Genomic DNA, 20,331 nt, shown 5'->3' with positions numbered 1-20,331 from the left:
CTTGCCGGCGCTCGTTACGTAATTGTGATCAGTTGCAGCGGCAGCAGGAGCAGGCGCTGTAAATGCTTGACAAACTCGCACGTCACGGCGGTCGCTCGATGTCCTTGACAGACGCCATTTAGACAGATAGAGAGGGAAATCACCCAGATGGAGGGCACGTCGAATTTTCCAAAATGGCCAACGCAACGGCCAACCGTTAGCGTTTTTCTCTTTTTTGTTCATTTTGCAATTTGCAGCTGTCCGTTGCATCAATACGCCACCTCACTTTTCACAAAAAAAAAAACACCAGACCGGACTCCGCTTAATTCCACTGCCACCCGCGAAGTCAGGATTTTATTTTGGATTTTTCCTTTTTCCAACGCTGGCATGTGTTGGTCATCATTTGCATGCAAATTTTTAGCAAACATTTGAAATGCAATGGTGGCCAAATCTGAAGAATGCATGTTGAGATGCCCTAACTGGGCTTTAGTTTAGTTAGGTAACTTGAATCAGGAGTATTGCGACTTTTAAGGGGTTTCAACGTGGAATATTTAAAAGGAATATATTTTAGAAAAATTAAATATAGTTAATTATAATAATAGGATAGAAAGAAGAAATGGAAAAATTCAGTTCAACAAAAAAACTAAATTGTCTTAGGTAAATGTAAGTTATACGAAAATATTAAACCGCGCGAAGTAAGGGTAACTCCATTTTGGGCTCCCGTGGGAGCCCAAATAGCCAACTGCCATTTTCGTGCTGGAATGAAAAGCTAGTGCTTGAAAAGTGGCCGGAAAATTGTGCAATGTCAGAAAACATAAACGAGCTGCTCAATTTTTAATAGGCTTGCCCATATAATGGCCTCGCGTGACTTAATTGAGATTATGGCGGCCTGGAATTGGCTTTATGTCATTAACTAAATGTCGGATGTTGCTGAAGGGTGTAGGGGCATACATACATATACATATATATCGAGCTTAACAAACTAATTTTGCGCACATTTTGCGCTGGTGCGGCCCAAGCTGGCCGGCAGTCAAAAAGTCAAACACTATTTTGCATAATTTATGGTCAGGTCATTAGCGTGTTTAAAACTGTAGCGACCAAAAAAGGGATAGGGGAAGGGGGACGGGGCAGTGCCAGTGGCTAACCACTGGCAAACAAACATAGTTTATAATTAAAACAAAATGGCGCCCCTGGGGTCATGTCCAGATACAGAGATATATTGGGATTTAGACAGAGTTGGATGGATGTGACTGACACTCGCAAAAAAAGCAGAGAGTGTCAGTTAGATACTTGAAATGAAATACATATTTGAACATCATTTGGTTTTATAGTGTTTAGAGCGATGTTTAATTAACCCACTCTCAACAGCTAATAAACAAAATAAATGGACTGTTTTTGAAAACGTAAATTATTCCAAATGTGTTTATATATTTGGTTGTTATTTCTATATATTACTGATATATATTTTCTTTTGTATCTATAATGCATCTACATTTTGGTTAGAAGTGGAATTTGCTTGATATTTTCTGGCACAAGTACTCACTGTATATGTCGCAGTGCTCGCCCTCGTAGTGGGTGCCAAAGCAGTCGCAGGAGATGCCTCCGTAGTGGTTGATGCAGCGAGATCCCACGAAGCAGAGGTTGTGCCGGGATTCGCACATGTCCGAGCATCCCTCGTTGACGTTCTCGTGCTTGGTGGCCACCAGGGGGGCGATGGGCAGGAGGTCGGAGGCGGCCTTGCCGGAGCTCAGGACCACATTGCGGATGCAGCCCACAAAGGACTCAGTAATGTATTTCACGCCGTGCAGCTTCTCCTCCGAGGAAAGGCCTGCGAAATGGGACAACGGGGAGATGTGAGATGCGAGATGCGGAGCATTGGTCAGTTGTTTGGTCTTGGCTGGGTGGCCACTGGCCACATATTAATTAACATGCTGGATATTTGGATATGGATTTTGGCTATATCTGTACGGGAAGGGGGAGGGGCTTTTTGGTGGGCGGAGTGACCATAACATAATTTCGTTGTTTACAGTTGAAAGTTTTGATGGGATTTTTGTTCGCCGCTGCTGCTGCCACAGATTTAAATATTGCTTAATTAAAAAAGTTGTCTCCACTCAGTTTTTGGATCGGCAAAGTACGGACTAAATAAATAAAAACTGACAAAGGCGTTAGAGGTTCTATAGAAATAGAAGCTTTGCTCATTTTAGAAAGATTATAATTTTAGATCGTTACATTTTCAGCGAAAGCATCAACCCATTTATATATGTATAATTAATTGCTTTTAGTCCGTTATCAAAATTGTATTAAAAATATGTTGCCTATTTGAGTAAGTGTAAAATTCACATCGTGCTTTCCATTTCATTTTCACATATTCTGGCTTTCATTTAAAATCCGACCACAACGAACGCATTTCTGCCAACGTACATAAAATTATGCCCTTTTACATTCCAAATGTGCTAGCTTCATTCTCAGCGGGAGCTGGCTGTGAAAAACTAGACCAACATCATCACAGTGCAATCAATGGCCCATTCCGTCGACCTGCCATGGAAACCCTGTTTTCATCCCTCTCGTGAAATAATTAAATTTTCCAAAAACGCACCAAAGCAGCTTTCAAAGTCATACATACGAGCACTTACAATTCAATGCGAAATGAGCAAGTCGAGTTTATAGATTCAGTAGCACGACTTTTTGCGCTCATTCACTAGCAAAAAAGTTGTAATATCTTGAATATTTTTGCTTTTTATTAAGGTGCGCAATGGTATGAAACTAGAAGCCATATTTTAAAATCACTTGAAATCTAGGGAGACTTTTCTAAGCGTACTAATCTGTTCAATTTTCGTGGTATACTTGAATTGAAAATTCTATTTTTGGATTTTTCTGTGTATTGTGTGAGTGTGTGCGTCGTCACCGCCAAACTGCAAATTCGATTTTCAATTTGCACATTTTTCGATTTTCGCCGACTCTCTTCTATGCGATTCTATCCCACATCTATATACATATATATAAATCCAAACTAAACTTTCTATGTTCCACGTTGATGCGATGGTTTATGTGCGAATTTCGCGTACGAAAATCATTGCATACATTCAGGCGTTGCCTTTAATATGATTGATTGTGGCGCATCGGTGGCGTGCGTTGGTTGTGGATGTGGATTTTGGACAGGATTTTCAATGGAGCGGGATCGGGAACGGGAATGGGAACGGGAACGCATACACAATTGATTTGGGCACTCACCTCCGACCAGGACCACCGATGGCAGATTCGTGGAGACGCCGTAGTTGTACTCGTGATTCAGTCCTTTCAGATAGACCTCCTCCTGACTATTGTCGACGCGTGCAATTAATCTTGCGCCATGGACATCGATGCGCACCTGTGCGAAACAGACAGCATTGGGGATCGGTTAGGAGCGTAAAACCAATAAACCAGCCAGCCAGCCAGCCAGCCGGGCAGCCAGCCATTGGGGGCGTGGCATTTACACACAGACAAATGATAAAAATTTATGAATTTATGCGTTTTGGCCCCGAGTTGAAGTTGCATGTTTTTGCAAGCGGCAAGCGATAAATTGTTGTTGCTACCGCTTTTGTTGCTACTGCTGCGAGTGCTGCTGCTGCTGCTGCTGCAACAGCATGGGTAAAAATCTACGAAAATGAATTGCAACTGCTGCGCGCACAAACTCATAGCTGGGATCAGCTGAAATTCATTAGGAATTTGCGTGTTATTTATGAGTGCCAGCATGTGTATGTATTTGTATGTGTGTCAGTGCACTGAGAAAATGTCAGTATTAAAGAAAATTTCGAAAGTGCATCTAATATACGAATTTATGATATTCTACATTTGCTAAACTTTCATATTTAATGCAGATGCAAACTGAGTTGATTACTTATCCTCAGTTATGAAAGTTTTTAAGAACATATAATTTCAAAAATATTCGGGTGATAGTTTCTACTTTTCCTTGTGTACTCTATACCATTTGTGATGAGCATGTGATTAGTAGAGGATCTGCTTATTTTAAATATGAAAACACGAACTTAACTGGTCTGCTGCTACTGGTTTTTCACTAGTTTCTGCCCCTGTTATTGATGATGATGATGCCGACGATGCTTGAGGGATTGCGGTTAGCTATATGCGTGGAAAATCAGCAGCAGCAGCAGTAGTAGCAGCATCATGCAACAACCCAGCAGCAACATGCAACATGCAACCAGCAACCAGCGGACCAAAGCCCCATGTCCGAGGTGAGTTAACAAAGTTGAACGCACATAAATCAACTTGCTCGCTTTGTTATAAAAATTTGATAAAGCGTTTTGCACACATGCACCGGCAGCACACATTCCGCATTGCAATCTTGCTAATTGCTTGCTGAACGCATGGCCATGCTAATGTTTGGCCAAAACGCCAGATGTTAACCGACCTGCCCATTACCCATTACCCTGGTGGGGCTGAGAAGCTCTCCAGTGGAATCACATCCACCGGAAGTCCGATAGCCCCGCAGGATTACTGAGTTTCGAGCGGGTTTCTTTTGAGGGTTCTCGCCCAGACTTGACCCCGTTTCCCATTTCCCATTTCCATGTAGCATGCAGGCAATCGCACACACTCACCATCACACTGTGCCATTCATCTCGATTTAGACTCTCGCCCACAGTGACACTCGTTGAATGCTTGCCAAAGACATGGACCACCTTCAGCTGGCCCTTCTCCACAATCACGTAGAGTGCATAGGGGTCCAAAATAATGCGATCCGGATTCTTAACGTTGTGATAGACGAGCAGGCCGTGCGGCAGTCTGGTGCGGAATTGAAATGAAATCTCACGGCAAAGTCTGCAAAGACAGAAAGACGGAAAGACGCAGAGCGGCTAGTGCATTAGCATTTCAGTTGCAGATGTGGGCTTCCAAAAGTGGCTTCATTTGGTATTTGGCTTATTTGAAGTGCTTGCTATAAATGAACTATATAATATTATATAATTATTTCATAATATAACGAGCTGTTTGGAAACTTAGCGAGCCTTCTATTTTATTTAGCAATTAAATGAATATATGCTATAAAAATAATACATAATATTTTGAACTTAGAACGTCGCAAAAATCTATTCAAAATAAATCATTAGATTCTTTTAGATACCTAGATCTTTTGGCGGCTCCTTCGCATTTGATTAACAGTTCCTAACATCTCTTTTTGGCTTAACGAATTATAATATTAGACATTTCCAAGACAAACCGGAGTATTGCCAGAAAATAGCCAAACTGACCGGACTTTTGAGCACATGTGTGTTTGCCTGACAGAGTTTTAAATTTATTTGTTCTTTGCTCTTGACTGCTGTTGCCGGTGCTGTTGTTGTTTGTGCTGCTCCTGCTGTCGGCAGCCACATGAGTTACAATTAAAACTACTGCACAAATTGCCAAGTTGGCCAAGTATGTACGTAGTAGGAGCCACTGGCCAGCGGCAACAAGGATAACAAGTAAAAGTTCTATTTGGCAAAGTTATGTTTAATTTTATTTGCCTGACTGTCTACATGTTTGTGCAGCATGTGCACATAGTACGAATTTAAATAATATTTTTTTTCTCTTAATTTAATATGCAAATGTCAAATGTTTCTAACCAAATTGAATTTTAAATTTAAATACCCCCAAGATCTGGGCCAGCAGTCGTTTTGGACCATTTAGATGTCACAACATGAGCCGAAAGGTTCTGGCAATTGAGCAGAAAATTAACTTTTGACCTGGTTGCTGGGACGCTTTTTTGTTTCTCTGCCTTTTTCGCCTTTCCCGACTTTTCCGCCTGCCTTTTGATTGTTTTGTGTAAGCTGCCGATAAGGCTGCAGTCCCCCAAGAAAATTGCTGAGAGAAAATCAATTTTGAAACTGTTAAGGCAACGTCAGTTTGGCTAATTGCTCTGCTGCACAGCACTCACCATTAACCCCATAAGTATGGACGCATTTTGGGAAGGGGCTTCAGCATTTTTTAGACCTAATAACTTTGGCTGTCAGATTGATTTTTTGCTTTTTATCTACTGTCAAATGTCAGCTTTAATTGTTCTGTATTTTGAAAACTCGCTAGAGGTCTTATAGTTGTAAGTAGGTAATTCAAGTCAGGCATTTACAGCACAAACATGAATAGCATTTGAGTGATTTTCATAATCTGAAAAGTGATGCTTGATTTTGAAAATGAGATTACTTAGATAAATACCTCAGCATTCTTTAAGAAAGTTATTAAATATCCAATGATGTCAATCTATAGAATCCAGATAAAACTGAACTGCTTTTAAGAATAATACCCTGCGCTTCCTGGGGTTAAGCGAATCAACCACTTTTCAGCCAAAAGGCCAACAATCCGCCAAATGACGCGACCCTTGCAGCGAAGTGGCATGCAAAGGACCCGAAGCTGCCACCTGCCAGGTGGTCAGTTGCCCCAGCCGCTGCACTTGCAGTGGACTGCAGTCCACTCACCTTAATTGAAATGTCTGTATGATGTCGCCGTCCATTTGGATGAACGTGTTGTTCTTGGCGAAAATGAAAGTTTTGCCTTGGCCCGTCTCCGCGAAAGTCAGCTCGGGGCCGCGCTGTTCGATGGGCACGGGCGTGGTCCCATCCCCGCCCTCTGCCCCGCCCATTCCGTCCGGCGACTGGACCGGACTCTGGGTGTACGGCAGGCCGAGGAGCATGGAACTTTCCGTGGTGCTCGGCTCACGGGTGGTGGATTGCAGGAACGGTGGCAGAGTGTCTGCAAGAGGTCAATTGATATCAATAAAAATATCAATGTGATTGCAGTGGAGGTACTAATATGTAAGCTAATTAAAGGTTGTATGGATATTAAGTCACAAAATCAACCAAATCCTTACGTGGTCCGCCGATGCAGTGGAACAGGCACTCCGCCTCGGTGCCAAAGCGGTTCTGCGGATTTCCTTCACAACCGCCCCAAATGAAGTTGGTGCACTCGTTGGTGGTTGGCTCGTAGCGCCACTTGTAAATGTACTGCTTGCAGGGACCCGGATCTCCAGGACCCGCACACTTCTCGTACTGGCTGCTCTTTTGCCCTTGGACCATGGCCGAGTTGTTGCCACTGATGCCGCTGTTGCTGCCACCGCCGCCGGTGCCGCTGCTGCCACCCGCCGGCGAGCCGCCCGCAGAGTTGCCTCCTCCGGAATCCGGTACCGATTGTCCGCCGGGACTGCTGCCGGCCAATCCTGTGCCGCCGCCCAGGCTCATGTTGCTGCTCCCCAGATTGCCGGGATTTCCTGCAATGAGGATTGGCAAAATGCCTCCACCGGCAACCACTGCATCCGTTGAGGTCATGTTCGGAAGACTGAGCCCTGAGGCGGAGCAAATGAGGGGCAGCAGTGCCAGGATATACGGGAATGCCATTTTGCGGACGGAGGATGGGCAATGGCCTATTTTTCCTTGGGAACTGAAAGCCAGAAAAGATGTTAATGGATTAACTCGGTTATGAAACTATGTTGAATTCTTAAGACTACTTAGAAGCTGAAAACATTTGCTTAAGCTGTTGGTTTTAAGTACTTTTTAATTTTTAAATACAACTTTGAAGTTTACAATATTCTAGAGCAGCTTAGCCACACTTCGGATAGCCATTTTGTATTAAAATAGTGTGCCCTTGGGCAAATTATTTTATATTTAATCTCACAAGGCACTGAAATGCAGCTTTTTCGTAGCCGGAATTAAGTGGCTTCATCCTATTTTGGATCTTCTTTCCGGCTCATCCTTTTCTTTGTTCATTAGATTTCCTTGTAATTGCGCAATAAATTTACCAAGGCAATTTACTTGCATGTCACAAGAGAGCACAGAGCAGATCTGAACAGAGACATCACAGCTTATGATTCCGGCTGCTAAAGAAGTTTACTATTGTCATGTGCGGCACTAAAATCCCATTTACATCATCGTGCTCATCATCATCAGTCAATGTCTCTGTTCCTCTGAGGCGACAATGCTGCATTTCTTGATGCCATTTAGCGAAGAGGAAAACGAACCAAGTTTTCTGCTTTCACTTCCGCCGGAAATGTGACACACACACACACTTATATATAAAAGACACTGGCTAGAGGAAGACGCATGAGCTTGGGTTGATTTACAAGTAGCTTAGCACCAGCGAGCTAAAAAAGTGTCAAAAATTCCAAAATAATGATGCGCACAGTTTACACCAAATGGATGGATGGAAGACGCTTCATGGCAGTGAGCGGAAACTGCAAAGGAAATAGGAAATTAAGTTTTTCGCACACCGCCCCCTCCCCACTCCCCGGAAAAGTTTGAGAGCTTTCCCATGGCTCAGATTATGGTTTAGACTGAAAGTTGGGTCCAGCTTCTAAGCGGCAGGCAGTTATTTTCCCTTTTTTGTCTGCCATTTCCGTTCATAAGCAATTTTTAATTGTGGCTTTCGTTGCCCGGGCAGCATGAAAAATGAGTGCAGGGTCGAGCAGCCGGACGGAGTTCATGCGAATTAATAAACCTCAAAGTGTTGGTGTGGCATTAGACACGGGCTCGTATACGGATCGGGTTCTGGGTTCCGGGTTTCGGGTCCGGGTCTTGGGCCGGGTCAACACGGAGAAAAAGAGTGGGAAAGCAAAGAAAGGTGTAAGGTTTTGAGGAGAAAATCAAAAGATGTGGATCAAAGTTCATTAAAACTTCCATTATGAATGAAACACTTGCCTCTTGATGTGTTTCCCAGATCAGCAGAATTTTAAGTTAATTCATAGAAAACCAAAAATTCCCTATTTCATTCAACATACAAAGTGTGATTTTCCCTCAGTGCCGTCGCATGCTGGCAAAAATTATTGATGCATATGCCGGGCTGTCCAGGACGTGCGTGCCATCCTGTCGCTCGGTGAGTCCAGCCAAGCTGCACTGTCCTTTAGATGGATGGCCCAAAAAATTCCATTGGATTTTCGCTGCGAAGCTGCATGACCAAGAAGTTTGCCAAATGTGCCCAAGTGCCACCCACCGCCAATCGTTTCGTGGGTGGGCGAAGAGCAAAAGTTTACCTAACTTTGCTGAAGGACCCAAACCCGCAAGGAAACCCACTGCTGCCTGTCGGCCATATGCGGAGGATTTTGGCCTAAAGTGCATTAACGTACCAGCACGAGCGAGAAGCGAAAAGAAAACTTGGCCCGATAAACCATCTGTTACCTGCGTGGGAAGGCGATTAGAGAGCCCGGTAAAACGGCTCGCAGGTAAAACTGCGGCCCAAAGGATTGGCGGCGAAGAATCAGAAAACCCGCAGGACAGGCACAAGATAAACAAGACCTGGCATGCACATAGAAAGAGGTCCTAGGACGTTGGTCCTTTAAAAACCACGATAAACGCCGACCCGATACTCATTCGCCAGTAAGCCGCCAGCATGGAAGCATCCGTCGCCTACGCTTTATTTTTGCACCGCCAGGAGCTGCGGCGTCGCCAAATGCTCTACGTCCAGGTGTCCAAGACCAAGATCCAGTTGACCAAGGAGCTTATAGCCGAGCAGAAGCAACGCCTGGCCAGCTGCTCCGCCGAGGATCTGCAGATCCTCAGCAGGCAAACGCAGTTCAAACGACAACTCCAGCAGAAACTCAAGCACCGCAACAAGCAGCTGAAAGTCATAGCCAAGCAGCAGGAGAGGAGGGGTTGAGTCGAAAAAGGATATTTCGACTTTCCCTCGGGGTTACCACTTTAATTAGTTTTAGTTTGGCGCAAATGATGTGTGCTCTTCCGTAGTTTAGTTAGTTTTAGCTCAAAGAAATAAAATTTCCTATGCAAATCAAGCAAAGTTGTCTTTGGAGATGCCCTCTCAAAATATGGGATATACAAGTGGGATGGTTCAGTTGGATTTTTATTATTTGGGTTTACAAAAGTTAAGTAACAGGTTGTGACAAGAAATATATATACGAATTATATTATGCTCGGATATAATTAATTATTTATTTATACTAGAAACTCAAAGATTAAACCTATTTGAAGCCAAACAATTGATCTATTTAACTATTTATCTATTTTTAATCAAAAACCCAAACCCTATCGCCAATTTATTCAAAATTAATAATCTGTATTCCTTCCCATTTTTATTGGAATCGTAAGCCATTTATCAGCTCTGCGATATCAATAAACTCCCGGTTGAATTTCCTTAATTCAATCATTCACTATATCGCACAGCCACTCAACCATTTATTTAACCTCTTGCAATATTTTACTAACCCCATTAAGGGTATTCATTGATCGATGCATTTTCCGCGAACTTTTCGCACTTTTCCTTCCTACTCTGCCCCTCTGCCATTTCCTTCTCGCTTTTTACCGCTTTCATGGCAAACGCAAAGCGATTTAAATTGAGCTCGCGTACGTTGCACACCAAGCACAACAACAACAATACAAAAATGGCAACAACAACAACTGCAAGTACAACAACTAAGTAATAACAGCAGCCTGAGGGGATCCCCCTACTTCCCTTTTGCCCTTCCCCTTTCACCCCCTCCAAACACCACCCGCTAAATTACACGTTTGTTTCCAACATCGACGCCATATAGCTATACATAAATATATATACATATATACACGTATATATTGCTATATACGTTCGGCTGTGGGGCGGAAAATTGAAGGAGACATTGGAAAAAGAAAGCGCACAAGGCTGGGCGAAAAAAGTGGGAGGGCAAATGAAAGCAAAGTGAAGTCAAATTAAATTAAATGACAGATGTCTGACATTTTGATAGTCGTGCGTGAGGCTCTATATTCCTTGGCATGTCTGTGTGGATGTGCAGTCTCAACACATGCAAATACTGCACTGAGCGAAAACTTCTGATGAATTTGATAAATTTATATGGATTTTCAAGATGTTTTGAAACTCTGTATTTTTATTTGTTTTTAAATCAAAATGGAAACTTAGGGTTATATTTTACATAGCATGCATGACATTATATATATTTTTGTAAATATTTTGTCTATTTACGTTTTCATAATTCGTTTTGCCCCAAGGCAATCCCATATTTTGGTAAATAAAAGAACTCAATCAGCTGTTTTTTGCAGTGCTTTTACGTGTGTGTATGTAAATGTCAAGTGTCGCAAGGCAAAGTGCACATGCACTTACAGCGACAATGGCGGGGATCGATGGGCCTCGAGGAGGGGGGGTTTCTGGGAGGGGTTTTCCGGGGCATACTCCTCCGCCAGGGAAAGTGTGTGTTTGTTGGTGTTGCTAGCATGTCTCCCAAGTGTTGGTCGCGTAAGGGTAATGAATTAAAATAACTTGATTGCATGAAATTGAACGAATTGTTGCCCAAGGAACTCGAGACAGAAAATGGAAATGGGAAATGGTTTCGGCAGAAAATCGTGTGCAGTGCGAATTCAGCTCGCGGAAATTGCACTCCTTGTGTGTATGTATGTATGAGTGTGTGTGTGTAGTGTCTGGAAAATATTTACTGAAATTTGTATATTAAGTGACGACAACAATGGCAAAGACAGCAACAATGGCCTTTGCCATTGTTGTTCTAGTCTTTGATGCTGTTAGCGTCACGGTCGCACTCGCCAAGTGCGAAGTATATCACTGCCACATGCGATGTGCATGTGTGCGTGTGTGTGTGTATCTGTTGCACAATAGAAGTCAGGATGCATGAATGAGCGCTGCTAACTGCGTGGGAGAACTCTGAACGGTTCCAGGACCAAGGAAGGAACTGGGAACTCGCAAGACAAAGGACACGGGAAAGAAGGCGGACGGTCGAGAAACGAAGCGAATGCTGCAGGCATTTAGCCGTTCAGTTTCGCTTCACAAGTCGCCCTCATGTGAGTAAGCTTCACAGTAGGTATTCGCACTCACAGTAGAAATATTTATGCAGCGGATTTTTACAAAAAATTTGCACCTATAAAGTTTTATGCACTACAAATTTAAGCAATGCCTTCTTTTAAATAGATTTAATATCAATTTTTGTATAGCTATACTCAAACAGTTAATTGATTGTGTGATAATATTGCCAAGTCACCAACATCTAGATCAATTGAATAATTTAATTTTCTTAATTACCAAATGCATAAATTAACCTTTTTAATCTAGAACGAAGATAACTTTGCCTGTCTCAACTTATGTAAATTTTTATTTCACATTTCAATTAATATTAATTGCCAAGACACATATACAATTTTAAAAGACTCAAATTAGATAAGTTGTTTAAGAGACGATAACTTTTCTGATTTATAATGCAAACTAGGTGATGACTTTTTTACAATCAATTTTCAAAATTGTTGTCCTTTTTTTTAAAGACACTTTTCTGGTATCCTTCATAGGCACCTTTTACTGTGGAGACAAGGACGCTGCAGACAAGATTTGTGCAAGCATTTGCGAACTAACAAATTCAATTATTTGCAGGCACTTTAAAAATGATTTAATGCCTGTCGCCCGACGAAGCGACACATTGAGCCATTAAACGAAACTATAAATGTTTGCATTTAGCAATAGTTTATGTCACCAGCTCACATACGAGTATTCGCCTAATGCCCAGTAACATGGCTTAGAATACCAAACGAAATTCATACGCCTCGTTGGACGCGTTGAGTTTAGTTTAGTTTTGGAATTGTTCAACTCTGTCTGTTTGTCCGGGAATTTCCGTTTGGCCTGCTCCATATGCAGTATAATTGCCTGTTATTCGGCCATTGTATAAATAATTATTATTTAATTTGCTTGTGTTTAACTTGCTGTTTGTTTCTTAGTTTGCGCAGCGAGTGCATCGTCAAAGAATTATGTTAACTCCCGATTACTGAGCGCTTTTTAATGGGCCGTGCGTGTATGGCAATTTAATTGACTGAGTACCGTGCGAATAATAATCTATTTAGCCTATAAGTGTATCAATAAATTACTCCTTACCACACCGGCATGTCATAAATGGCCCATAGCAATTGGCCAACTTTATTGATTGGTGTTGGCCAACTTGATAATCCTTAAACCTTATTGTGCGGTCGTGAATAAAGTTTAGGTAGTTTAGTTTAATTGTAATATTTATTTGATTTGCCGGATATAGCTATAGTTTGATGTATGCTTCATAAGAAGTAAAATACAACTTTTTATTTTGAATTAATAGTTGTTAAATGATTGCTGTAAAATTATCTGGTATTTTTATGGCATTGAATGCATTTGTGTACTTTTCCGTAAACTTGTTTTAAATTTCCAACATTGATTTAACTCAGTTGTTTGTTTAAATATTAAATGAATTTTTGAACGTGTTATAAAGTTTCTATTTGGGTTGATTTAATATTTGCACAGAATTTAATTAAGTAATATTTAAAAAAAATATTTACTGTTGAACTGCACAGGGATTTTTTCCGCATTCAATAAACTTAAACTGTAATCGCTGAGTTTTCTTTACATCACGATTTTATGTTGATCCGTTAAATACATTTAAATGCAATTTGTATAAAATTGTTAATATCTTGCGGCGACACACATTATGGGCTTAAATTTCGTTTATTGATTTACAAAACAAACCCTTTTTACATGGGCAAAAATAATTGGCATCATTTACGTTTAACTTGCACTTGTTTTGCCATTCAGTCGCGTATTTATAAATAATATTTATTTAAATGCATTTCCGGTAACGAGTTTATTATTTTCATTAGTTAAAATGACCATGTTAATGGAGAAAGCGCAGATACATTAAATTCTTTATAATTTACATTTGCTAATTCATTCAAAAACGAGTGCAATTTTCAAAAATTTCCATATCAATACACATTTGTGGCGGCTCCAGCACTTTATATATCCGCATTTATTAAATGAAATGCGTTTGCATTGGTGCGTTTTTATAAACTGGCCAAAAATGGCTTAATTACATACAGCACACAAACGAACACTTGAAAACCATTTTAATAGAGGTTGCGAAAAAAAATTGCAATCTGCAGTTTATCCTGTTTAAGCGATGATACGCCAACTTATAGATTTAATTTGCTTCCTGAGCGCACACACATGTCGAAGGGGGCGGCAGGATTGAAGGGGGCGTGGCAGGGTCACACACTGGAGCGTAAAACGCTGCCCAAAATGAGGTCAAAGTGCGCTGGCGTTTTGCGTGACTGAGCGCTCGTTTCGCTCGCACCATACATATATGAGTATATATAGTATATATGAACGAAGGATTCAAGGATGTGTCGCTGCAGTGGTATTGTGCTTTATATTTTCACTATTTTATTTTCTGCTGACGCACACATAAACCCAAGCCCGTGTGAACTCGCACAGCTCCATTTGCTGGTTTGTTTGTTTGTTTGCGTGTATCCTGCGGCTGATGAATCAACTTTTGCCTTTACTCAAGTCACGAAACACAAACCGAAAAACGCACCGAAATCAAGCGGTCGAGGATTACATTTGCGTGAAATCAGAGACAATCGAAACGCACGGGACACTCGGGACAAACGGGACAGCGAACCGGAAAAGCCGAAAACAGGACACAGACACCGAGATCCGGTTAAAGGATCCGCATCCCCAAAAGGTCTCTTGATTAAGCCAGATTCTGCCGGCCAACACGTCGTATGAGCAATTCCAATGCGCATCCTTTGTGCTGCCGAATTGACCCGTCTCACAGGCGACGTGCTAATTGCTTGTCCAGGATAATGAATACTTCATTTGGCGGCCGGCGACGCAGGACTGTATCTTTCGTCACCATTTAATCCACTTGCCTCGAACTACGCGGTGCGACTAATTCCAGCGATGAAATGCTAAAGCAACGACGCCGGCAGCGACGACGGCTGCTAGTTAGTTAGCGTGCTAAGCAGCAGGAGCAACAATAGAACATATCGTACACCGAGAGAAAAAGTCATCGGAGTTGGTCAATGGTTCAATGCTCATTCTGTGATTTATGTTGTATTATATTTTATATTTACTCATAATTTTAAAATAACATACTTCCTATAAGAGCTGTTGTATTAGCCACTATAAAATTTCATTGAAAGCAAGAAATAAGTAAGAGAAAATTTCTGCTACACCTTTCTCCCGGTGTACAAACACATTGGCGAGGAGTGGTTAGCAAAATGGGTGGGTGACATATAGCTTTCGAGACCGAGACAACGATGTCGTGCGGTCTTGTGGCGGTTATGTAGTGGGTGCCGACTTAAGAGCGGGGTGGTGGTGGGGGGGGGCATTGGGATGTGCCTTGGACTGACCGGGCGATTTGCTGCGGCTTAGCCATTAAACTGGGCACATTATTAGTTTAAGCTTGGTCCGGACTTGGGTCACTGCTACGATTAACCGTAATAGGCGTCAATTGGAAAATTACCGCCGATCTGCCGCACATCTGAGGCTAAATTGCCGGCGACAATGTATCCGTATCTGTTGGGTGTTTGGGCTGTGATTGCGCCGCGTCTGAAAGACAAAAGGCCAGGGACTAAGATTTCTCTAATTTGTTTGGTCACCCTTTATTGGATACTCTGCCAAGTAGTTGGGGTACATTGACTAGACAGAAATGAGTTTAGAATTAGCTAGTTAGTTAAGGCTGTTTGTATACGCATCTTAACTTCCTTTAAGAAAAGGTATTACTCAGGTATTTGAGTTAGAATATTTTATACTATTGACTGAGATGAACGTTCTTTCAACAGCATCATGCAGTTCGATGTCCTTCCATATCTTAAGTCTGGTCTTTGGCTCTGTGGCCCCAGTGTTATCTAAATATTTGATGACTTCTACGTAGGTTTTTGCCGCTCATTTAAAATTCAATTTATTTTCGGCAGCCGGGCGACAATGCGGCACGAAGAAAATGACAGTCTGTCACAAAATTTGCATTACTTTTGGCATTGATTTTTTGCACGGCGAAGGAAAGCGAATCAGATGCCGTGGGTCGCGAATCTAGACGGGGCATCTTGGCATCCGTAATTCGTGTGGCAATTGTCTTAATTCGAAAATTGCAACTCTCGCGTTCCGTCGTAGACAAATTGTGGCCATGCACGAGTGTGTACGCATCTGGGCAACCACGATAATGATTGTGTCCCAAGATCCAAGATCCGACCAGATGACAGACACAATTCTATTTTGTTGCTGCTGCGCCTTATCTGCCGCCCATCAATGGGAGGGAAAATATATGCGCACACTGAGAGAAATACTAAACAATAAGTCTAGTTCAACTGGGTTGCAATGGCTTTATGTTTGCGTGCATGCATGAACACATTTTTCGATAACAAAGAAATGAGCAATTACTTATACTATAATTATATTATAATACATCTAAATGAACTATTTATTTATAGTAATTTTTTTCACTACACCCTTGTTAAACAAACTCTTATACATGCTTGTCTCTTTTGCCAGAAACGATGACATGAGAGAATTGCGCGGCTCGGTCAAACGAAAATTGGCGATTGACCTTTGACCCCGGCTACTGCGTGCCTGCTCTGAGATGTTGGGCTTTTTTACTGTTGTGAATTCATTAGAGGCGTTTGGTATTTTGCTTATTAGTTAATTGCATTTGATGCTCGAAAACATATAAAACCTCCACGAGCGAACACCATTCACTGATCTTGTTGTCATGTGATCGAAAAACCAACGTCGCTCGCCGAGCTTATTAAACCAGTTATATATGCAATTGTGTGTGCGGGTGTTTCACTACAATAACAACACCAACAGTAGCAACAACAACACCATCTGGGGGTCTGAGATCACGTGCGGTTTAGTCTGCCCGTTATAGGCTATGGTAATAACTTGACACAGACTCACAGGTCGGCATACACGAATACACGAATGCCATCAGACGTGTGCCCACTGTGCCTGTCCAGAGCTTTGTCATTTTAATTTGCAAAACACTGAGGGAAAAGTGTGAAGCCGAGTACAATGGCTGTGACATGATAGTCACTTGGAATTACATGAATTAGTTCCACTTAATTTGATTTTGAAGTGGAGCGATTGTTCTGCTTCCTATATTTAATCAGTATAGTTCATTCGATTGAGTACTGATGGGTTTCTAGTGTGGGAAAAATATATATTTCTTGCATTTTTATCAAGCAATATATACTATACGTCTAAGAATGTTAACAGAACACTTGTGACTTTAAGATGCATATATTTGTATAATTATTTAAAGGGTATCTAATGGTCGCCTTGCGAGCAACCTCACTTAACTCGATTATTGTGATATTTAATTTGTCACTATATTGCCATATATTTTTTATTGTCAACCGCACTCACTTTTTTGTTGACACATATCGGTTTGCCCTACCAATTGTCCGCTCATTAATCGGTCTAACCAAACATTAACTACATTATAGAGTTATGTTCGGAAGGGAGATTGCATTTTAATTTGATCTCTGCCGCTTGATTTCCAATTATAATTTCAACAAACAATAAATCGAAAAAAATTCAAATGCCAAGTGGAGCGTGCTGGCTGGGACTCATTGTTTATTTTCGCTCATTTGTTGACAAATTAATATGCAGACGGCATTGTGCTAATTAGAATTTCTAGTTCACATAGCCCGACAAATCTCCCCCATAAAGCGATGGCTGAATTTGGGTATAATATTTATGAACTTCAAACGGTTTCAGACTAATTAAATTATTAAAATGTCGTTTTATGTATGACTAAATTTCTTATTAATATTTTTCACTGAAACAAAAAGTGCTAATTGTTTAGGGATGAGCTTTAGGTAAATATAAAACGGTAGCATTATTTGCTTTTGAATATTCTGGTGCCCTAGCTTTTGGCAATTACCATTTCTAGCAAACATCAGAATCACTTAATTGCTCTAAGAAAAGGTCAACAAGAAATAATTAAATAGAACTAGAGCTAAACCTTGCGCGTCATTATCTCCCTGCTATCTGAGGTAAATATCCACCAGCACGGTGGGGATTATCAGAGACTCCAATGATAAATGCCAAATAATTTACACCCCAAGCCAGTGGAGAGCACTCCACATGCCACCTGACAACCAGCAATTACCTGGTGTTCAGATGTTTCCCTCAGCGGTAATCGAAGTGTCAAAATCGACGATGGCGAAAATAACAGTTTACTGCGAGTATCTAAAATACAAATATATCTACTTGTAACTGCGACTTGAGCTGCATCTGTGAGATCACAGTTTTAATAAAGAAATGGGGAAAGTGTGACAGCAATTTGTGTTGGATAAGGACCTTATTTTATTAAACATATATACTGTGCAATTTTGGAGCCGCAAAAATAATAATTCCCGCGGGTTTTTCATCAATCAATCTAAATATAAGCCGCCCAGACTTTTTATGACAAATTTGCACGGCAATCAATGAGCCGCTCGTAAATTTGCTCGAGATTCAAGCAATTAATCAATCATACTCGATCGGAGGCGTCGGCGATAGAACATTTCGTATCGCCACAATCTGAAGGAGTGCCCACTGTGCCGCCGTAAAACCGAGATAGATACCGATTACAGATCTTATCGGCAAACCCACCTGAGTGAAGTGGTTCCCTCCGGCGATTCCGGCGATTCAAGCGATTTACAGCGCCCAAAAAATAAAGAGATTTGCCAATGTCCGGCCGAATTCACACCATAAACAATTATCACTTAATTACCGATTTATGTGTCTATCTTGTAGGGTAGCGCACACATAATTTCATTTGCATATTTTCTATGATTATTCGGGCACGATTTATGCGGCACACAAAGAGCACATTCGAATGCCACTTGTACGGAGCAGAGCGCTACAAGTCGTATTTGGATGCTAAATTAACACTTCCGCGGCATGAACTCAACGGTTGATTCATCACAAGTGAGAGATTTCCTTCACAGATCCCAGTCGGCGTACTTAAGTGGCTTCAATTGAGAGACGCCGCCCGGCTTGACTTGGCTTGACTTTCCTTTGCTTTGCTGCAGCTCCCTGCCGCCAGTAGATATATTTCATATAAGGAATCTCGATCCGCACACCCGTACCGCTCGCGAACCGCTCGATCGCAACGTAGGAACGCAACTGACTGGGCGAGATTATACCGGACCGGCTGATCGGCCGACTGATAAGCGCCACAAAGCCCCACCGCAAACAAAGCTCAGCTGATCGCCGGAGCGGGACAGATGGATTCAGTCCGGGTGTCAGTTATAGCATGCGAGAAAAAATGTCAAAAAAATGTAAAGTAATTCTAAATGAGGATTGTTACCTTCTAGAGTTCTAATTGATATAAGTTTACTTCCAGAATATTACCAAATAAAATCTGTATGCTGATTATTTAAAGAAAGAACATGAAATCAGTGAACTATATTTTCATTTCAAACCTAATTTGTATGATGAAAATAATACATTGGTTTGTTTTGTTGTGGCAATACAAAGTGGGAGATATTCTCCAAGTTGACTATTGATTTTGGCAATCAATTAGGGCCCTTACAGACTTATATGTTCGATTCGGAATCGTCGCCGAGCACAAAATGCTTGTAGGCCTTGGTGAGTTGTTCCAGGAATATAAAAGCAAACACCGTGTGCGGCCCTAAGCGACACAAATAGGGCGTAAAGCCCTTCCACAGCGCGGCAACTCCCTCGTTCTTGCTGACCTTCATCAGGACATCCATGGTGCCCTTGTACTCGGCCGTCTTCTGCTGCTGGATGCGCGTTTTGGCCATGTCCAGCGGCATTGAGGCAATGGTGGTCAACAGACCGGACATCATGGCGGCGGCGATGTGTAGCGGAAGTCCCGAGAAGTAATTCGAGAAGGCTGCCTTCAACTGCGAGTACGATGCCAGCTGAACCATGTTGACGATCATCGCACGACCCACAGTGGGCATGCATCCCTTCCACAAGCTGGTCACTCCCTCGTCCTTCGCGATCCGCACAAAGGCGTTCACGACGCCCTTGTAGTTGCGTCTCTCCTCCGGCGGCAAACGGTTATCGGACATCATCCGGATCAGGGCCACCTCCGCCGGATTGCCGAACATGGCGCCAAAAGCGCCGGCCAGAATGCCCATGCCCATGCTGGCCAGCACAGTGGGCGGTGCATTGAAGTGCTTGCGATAGGAGTCGATCTCCATTTGGTAGAAGCCCATGCGGGCTGTCGTGTACGTGGCCTGTCGCATCAGTCCAGCACTCAAGCCATTATACAAGGCAAGAATGCCCTCGTTTTTAAACACCTTCAGTAGACAATCGAAGGAGCTCTTGTACTCGCCCGTCGTGGCCGAGATTTGCATTCTGGTCTTCACCAAATCCAATGGTTGCACAATGCAGGTGCCCATCATTCCGGCTAGACCGCCATTGATGTACATCATGTAGCCGGGTATCGATCTCTTTTCAATGCTGTACGCCATGGTAAAAGTAAGGTTGAAGTAAAGAAATTCGAATTTAAGAAAGTTATTTGAACCGAAACTAATTTTAAAAGGCTAAGAATGGCAATCCTTGTTGGGATTGAATGAGAGCTGTTTTTATGCCTTCTCTGATAACTTATTTCAGTAAAATTGGGAAAACGATAGATATTGGTCTACT

The 20,331-nt window shown here is 42.1% G+C and overlaps 3 protein-coding genes across 7 annotated transcripts in view; 1 reads left to right on the top strand and 2 right to left on the bottom strand.

Annotated features, from left to right (window-relative positions):
* The window catches only part of LOC122618209 (contactin-associated protein-like 2), a 61,242-nt gene extending 42,401 nt beyond the window's left edge, over nt 1-18,841 (bottom strand). For 3 of the 5 annotated variants that reach the window (XM_043794454.1, XM_043794457.1, XM_043794458.1), the window contains exons 1-6: nt 18,322-18,840; nt 6,809-7,374; nt 6,417-6,690; nt 4,572-4,791; nt 3,211-3,346; nt 1,523-1,807 (exon numbers count right to left, since the gene is read on the bottom strand). In XM_043794454.1, the coding sequence (XP_043650389.1) occupies nt 1,523-1,807; nt 3,211-3,346; nt 4,572-4,791; nt 6,417-6,690; nt 6,809-7,331 (1,438 nt within the window). In that variant the 5' untranslated portion in view covers nt 7,332-7,374; nt 18,322-18,840. Of the gene's footprint in view, nt 1-1,522; nt 1,808-3,210; nt 3,347-4,571; nt 4,792-6,416; nt 6,691-6,808; nt 7,375-18,321 lie in introns of all 5 variants that reach the window. The other 2 variants (XM_043794455.1, XM_043794456.1) reach the window with 1 other exon arrangement.
* Nucleotides 9,316-9,582, top strand: LOC122618214. The gene has a single exon (XM_043794463.1). It carries the CDS (start codon nt 9,316-9,318, stop codon nt 9,580-9,582), a length of 267 nt encoding a protein of 88 aa, XP_043650398.1.
* A 245-nt stretch (nt 18,842-19,086) lies between the features above and the next one.
* Nucleotides 19,087-20,261, bottom strand: LOC122616681 (mitochondrial 2-oxoglutarate/malate carrier protein). Its single transcript, XM_043792221.1, has one exon. It carries the CDS (start codon nt 20,154-20,156, stop codon nt 19,251-19,253), a length of 906 nt encoding a protein of 301 aa, XP_043648156.1. The 5' UTR covers nt 20,157-20,261; the 3' UTR covers nt 19,087-19,250.
* Nucleotides 20,262-20,331: the final 70 nt, after the last annotated feature.

This window comes from Drosophila teissieri, chromosome 3L, assembly GCF_016746235.2.
Source record: "Drosophila teissieri strain GT53w chromosome 3L, Prin_Dtei_1.1, whole genome shotgun sequence".
Classification (NCBI taxonomy): Eukaryota; Metazoa; Arthropoda; class Insecta; order Diptera; family Drosophilidae; genus Drosophila; species Drosophila teissieri.
Note: the sequence above shows the minus strand (reverse complement) of the source record. Positions and strands in the feature narration are given on the sequence as shown.

Bases quoted from the DNA above. Each gene is read 5' to 3' on its own strand.
- LOC122618214 (XM_043794463.1), top strand. From the start codon at position 9,316: ATGGAAGCATCCGTCGCCTACGCTTTATTTTTGCACCGCCAGGAGCTG.
- LOC122616681 (XM_043792221.1), bottom strand. From the start codon at position 20,156: ATGGCGTACAGCATTGAAAAGAGATCGATACCCGGCTACATGATGTAC.